Source organism: Dipodomys ordii, unplaced genomic scaffold (genome assembly GCF_000151885.1).
Source record: "Dipodomys ordii isolate 6190 unplaced genomic scaffold, Dord_2.0 Scaffold2, whole genome shotgun sequence".
Taxonomy (NCBI): domain Eukaryota; kingdom Metazoa; phylum Chordata; class Mammalia; order Rodentia; family Heteromyidae; genus Dipodomys; species Dipodomys ordii.
In genome coordinates this window covers 655,402-660,611 of record NW_012267218.1, presented here as the reverse complement: position 1 = coordinate 660,611, position 5,210 = coordinate 655,402, and the positions used below count along the sequence as shown (strand labels likewise).

Sequence of the window (5,210 nt, the reverse complement as noted above, 5' to 3'; positions counted from 1 at the left end):
GTCATCAATGCCATTGTGGACCCCAATGTCAATCTGGACCTGCTGACAGGAAACAGGGCTTCCACAGGTCTGGCCCCGCAAGGGCTGGGGAAGGGCCGGGCAGCAGCCCAGAGTCCCTGTTCGCCTGCCTTGGTGGAGCCCTTGCTGCCAGCCCTGCCCCTGAGGAGCTTCCCACAACGGGCCAACTGCGGGCCCCCCAGCCTCCCAGAGCCTGCCTTCCTCCCCGACGCCGAGCAGTTCCTGATCTAGGCGCGGGGCAGGTGGGGCCTTCCCCTGTGCGTGTGTGTCCTGTGGCTGCATCCACCATGTGGCCACCTGCCCGGCCAGGTGGCTCTCTGTGAAAACCCCGTATGTGCCATAACCCCCTGGGGCAGGTGCCTCTGTGCCAACCCCTCGCCCAGCCGTGCCAGGCCCGGCTCTGGGTGTGGGCACTGCAAGGGCAGGCCCTGAGGGCACATACCCACCCCTCACCATCACCATTGTTTCTGTTGTTAGCTTTAAAGGAAAGAGTAGTGTGTGCCATCACAGCGCCTCTGCGGCCTGAGCCAGGGCCGCCTCCATGGGGCTGCATGCCGTCGGACGCAGGCAGGGAGGAAGGCTGCGCGCTGGGGTCGCTCAGAGCTGAGTGGGAGCTGGGGAGAGCTCGGGTGTGGCCTAGGACCGCCCAGAAGGAGGGGTGCTGCCCAGCCAACCGCCTGAGCTAAGAGTGGAGCTGCCCAGTCCAGCAGCCTGAGTGGACAGATGGCCCATGGAGACATTAGGGCCAGAACCCCAGGACTGGTCCCTGCTCCCCATACAACTGCCAAATCCACCGCACGGGCGGCCTGGGCAGAGCCCTGCAGAGTAGGCTCCATGGTGGGTGGCGGCTCCACCCCAGGCCCCTCTCCACACCGCAGCCGAGCAGCAGGACCAGGGTCCCCAGCAGGCAGGGTGAGGCCCGGCCAAAGTGACTGGAAAGCAGGATTCTGGGGCTCCCATCTGGCCTCCCTCCTGCCCCTGGGACACAATGTGTAATACGCGGGCATCTGCCACGGGCTTCTGCAACCCTAGCCCTGCGGGGCAGGCAGGGGCAGCCCCGGCACCGGCAATGCGTTCTCAGGACTCTCAGCTGGCTGTGCCAGGCAGGCCGACAGCGCCCCTCTGCTCTTGCCCCTGTGGGGTGGCCAGTGTTTCCGGAGGCATGAAGCCAAAGAGCCTGTTTGCTGTGGGGGAGGGGTCCCCTCCACCCGGTTGGTGTGGGTGTGCCATGTTTGTGCGGGGTTGGACCCGTGCCCATCTGCAAGGGACTCGGGGCCTCCCTGGGGGCGCGGTCTCCCTGTTTACATTGAGCTGCCACAGCCCACCTGATGTTTACGTGTGTGCGGGAGGGGGTGGTGGGGGAGGCTGGTGGCAGGTCTTCACCGGAAAGCCTGCTGTCTGTGGAGGAGGTGCTGGCCCGGCCCGTGGTGTACCACCGCCCTGCGTGTCTGTGTGGCCTCGTGTCCCCAGCCGCGGTGGCTGGTCACCGTCGGTCACGCCTCCCTCCCTGTGCACGGCTGTACATTTTCAATGCACAATGAGTGTTTCTCCTGTGTCAGGCCCCTGGTCCTGTGCCCCCGGGGCTGCGGCCTGCTTGGATTTGTAGAGGCGTCTGTACATTCTCAGGTGGTCTTGTGGATGTCTTTCAGAAAATGATTATTTTATATGATTTGTCATGGAGTTTGTTCAAATAAACCATTCTTCTATCTCACAGCAGCACAATAGCGCCTGCCGTGTGGGACCTCTTCCTTGGGGGACAGCGTCCTCCGTGGGTCCTCTCCACAGGGGACAATGGCGGGGTGGGCATGGCCCTGGGCCTGAGGAATCTCCTCTGCTGGAAAGCCATGCTGCAGGTTAGAGGTGCTGCCACCAGGTGGCAGCCTAGGCACGATTGCAGAGCAGATGTTTGCTCCTTAAGAAGCCACGGGCTTGGTGGCCCCAGCCTCCCAGCTACTCAGGAAGCAGAGGTGAGCAGGGCAGGGTCTGAAGCCAGCGAGGCCTTCTTGGGGATGCGGTATACATGAGCACTCCATCCCGAGCTGCATGTGGTGTACATGAGCACTCCATCCCGAGCTGCATAAACCGGGCAGCAGGAAGTAGGTACAAGGTGTGTGCAGGGAGCCCTTTGCCACCATCTCCTCTGTGGCTAGAAAGAGCCTGGTGCCCCACCATCAGACACCCAGGCTCTCAGCGGGGCAGTCAGCCTCTGTGGACGTGGGGGCCCGCACGGCCACGAAGCCCGCTGAGCCCACGTGGCTGGGCACGCAGCGTGGAGCTGGCCGGAGGGCCTCAGACACCGCGCCCTGGAAAATGAAGCAGGAAGCGTGTACATGCAAGCCTATAGCCAGCGTTACTCTGCATGGGGCCAGGATGAGAAGTGCTGCTCAGTGTAGCACAAGAAAAAGGATGCAGCTGGCACCCAAGGCTCACGCTGTCATCCCAGCGACTCAGGAGGCTGAGATCGGAGGACCCCAGTTCAAAGCCAGCCCGGGCAGGAAAGTCTGTGAGACTCTTCAACAAATCACTAGAAAACTGGAAGTGGTGCTGTGGCTCACGTGGTAGAGCGCTCGCCTTGAGCTGAAGGGCTGAGGGACAGCACCCAGGCCGAGTTCAAGTCCTGTGACTGACCAAAAAAAAAAAAGGATGCAGATCAGAAAGGAAGAAGCCAATCTGTCCTCATTGCAGACAATGTTGTAAAGACTTAAGAGACTTAAAGATTCCCCCAAAACTCTTGGATGTGACCTGTGCTTTCCACAAAAGATCAGGGCACAAAGCCAGCATATACAGCGTCTGTGACTTTCCTACGTACCAGCAACGAGCAGGCTGTGAAGAAGTGTGCAGAAAAACTCCATTGACAGTTGCCTCACTAAACGACATAGGATTAAATCTGAAGAGTGAAAACCTCCACAAGGAAAAGTGAAAAAATACTGGAGAGAGCGCTGATAAAGACCCCAGAAGACGGGAGGAATCCCGCGTTCACGCGCCGGCAGGACGTGAACCTTGTGAAAATAAATACACCACTGAAAGCAGCCTACAGACCAATGCAGCCCCCACAAATACTCCAATGCGATCGTTCCCAGAAATAGGAAACTTCCAAAATTATATGGAAGTACAAAAGATTCCAAGTAACCAAAGCAATCCTGAGCAAAAAGAGAAATGCGGTTGATACCACAATACCTGACTTCATACCATGTTATAGAGCCCTAGTAACAAAAACAGCATGGTATTGGCAGATGAACAGGTAACCCAATGGAACAGAATATACAATCCAAAAATAAGCCTACGCAGCCACAGCCACCTGATTTTCAACAAAGACTTCAAAATCATCCATGGGAGAAATGACAACAGCTTCAACCAGTGGTGTGGAGGAAACGGACTATCCCCCTGTAGAGGCCGAAGCACACCCCTGCCTCCATCCTGTGCACACAAAGTGGGTCAAAGCTTGACGTGAACGGATGATGAAGAGGAAACCAGAGGGACGAGCCCTGGAGACAGCCAGGACGGGTCGGGAGCCTCAGAAGAGGCTCGATGGCTCAGGAAGCAAGAGCAAGAACGGGTGACTGGGCTGCACGCAGTTAAAGAGCTTCTTCCCAGCAAATTGACTAGAATTAAAAGCCTACAGAATTCGGGGAAATCCCTGTCAGATAAGGGATTAATACCCATATTGAAGAGTCCCAAAAATCAGCAAAGACAACCCAATTAATAAATGAGCAAGTGAACAGACAGACCTTGAAGGAACAGGTGTGGGAGACGTGAGGGTCAAGTGGAAGAGAGCCTGCACAGCAGCTCAAGGCCCTGAGTTCAAACTCCAGACTGACACCCCCTCCCCCGAAACACAAATGACCAGTAAACACAGGAGAAAATGTTCAACAGCTTTTCTTTTTTGATCTGAGATCAGGACTCAAACTCGGTACCTGATGCTTTTGCTCATTGGATAGTGCTCTTTAAAGTGAGCCACACCTCCAACACCAACATTTTTAGTGGTAAAGGAAATGCAAAACTACATGGGGCCAGGCACCAGTGGCTCACACCTGCAATCCTAGCTACTCTGGAGGCTGAGGTCTGAGGATCACAGTTCGAAGCCAGCCTGGGCAGGAAAGTCTGTTAGGCTGCTACATAATTAACCACCAAGAAGCCAGAAGTGGAGCTGTGGCTCAAGTGGTAGAGCTCCAAGCCTTGAGCAAAAAAAGCTCAGGGACAGTGCTCAGGACTGGCGCACACACAAAAATAACACCCCCACTTCAGGCCTCCAAACCCCAGTACATTGAGACCCCATCCCACCTCAGTCACAAAGACCATCATCGAGAAAACAAATGCTGGGCGGATGTGGGGAAGGCCCCTCACCCTGCTGGTGGGCGTACAAACCAGGCAGGTCGCTGGAAATCAGTGCAGTTCCTCCAAAGGCTGGAACTAGAATGATCCAGTGGGGCTGCAGCGTGTCTGCTGGGCACTCATCCAAAGGGACATAAGTGTACAAGAGATAACTGCACACCCTCGTCGGCTGCCGCACCAAGCACAAGAGCCGGCCATGGAAGAACAGTGAGGTGTCCATCCGCGGCTGAATAGATGAAGAAAATACTTAAAATTTTTTTTTGTCGGTTGCAGGGCCTGAACTCTGGGCCTGGGCGCTGTCCCTCCGCTCTTCAGCTCAAGGCTAGTGCTCTACGATTTGATCCACAGCGCCACTTCCGGCTTTTTCTGTGTATGTGATGCTGAGGAATGGAACCCAGGGCTTCATGCATGCAAGGCAAGCGCTCTACCACTGAGCCACCTTCTCAGCCCCATGAAGAAAATTTACACCCCCCCCCCATGCACACGAGTATTACTTAGACATAAGGAAGAATGAAATCATGTTGTTCACAGGAAAATGGATGGAACTGGAGAGCATGTTAACGGAAAAAAGCCAGACCGAGGAAGACAAACACTGCCGTCTTCCTCACGTGGGGTCTGTGAGTGACAGAACATTAGTGTAAGCGGGGGTTTAATTGTGGTAGAAATCAGCCAGAGGAGGTGCCTGGGGGCTGGGGATGTGGTCACCACACTTCCTGTGTGTGTGTGTGTGTGTCAAATAGAATTCTGAAGCCAGGGACACTGGTAGCTCACGCCTGTCATCCTAGCTACTCAGGAGGCTGAGATATGAGGATTGCAGTTCAAAGCCAGCCCGGGCAGGAAAGTCTGTGAGACTCTTATCG

General features: G+C 56.0%; 2 protein-coding genes across 5 annotated transcripts in view; both read left to right on the top strand.

Annotated features, from left to right (window-relative positions):
* Nucleotides 1-560, top strand: part of Cep170b (centrosomal protein 170B) — a 41,657-nt gene extending 41,097 nt beyond the window's left edge. For both annotated transcript variants that reach the window (XM_013016166.1, XM_013016161.1), the window contains exon 18: nucleotides 1-560. In XM_013016166.1, the coding sequence (XP_012871620.1) occupies nucleotides 1-249 (249 nt within the window). In that variant the 3' untranslated portion in view covers nucleotides 250-560.
* Nucleotides 1-5,210, top strand: part of Pld4 (phospholipase D family, member 4) — a 22,577-nt gene that overhangs the window by 6,771 nt on the left and 10,596 nt on the right. The window lies entirely within an intron of this gene.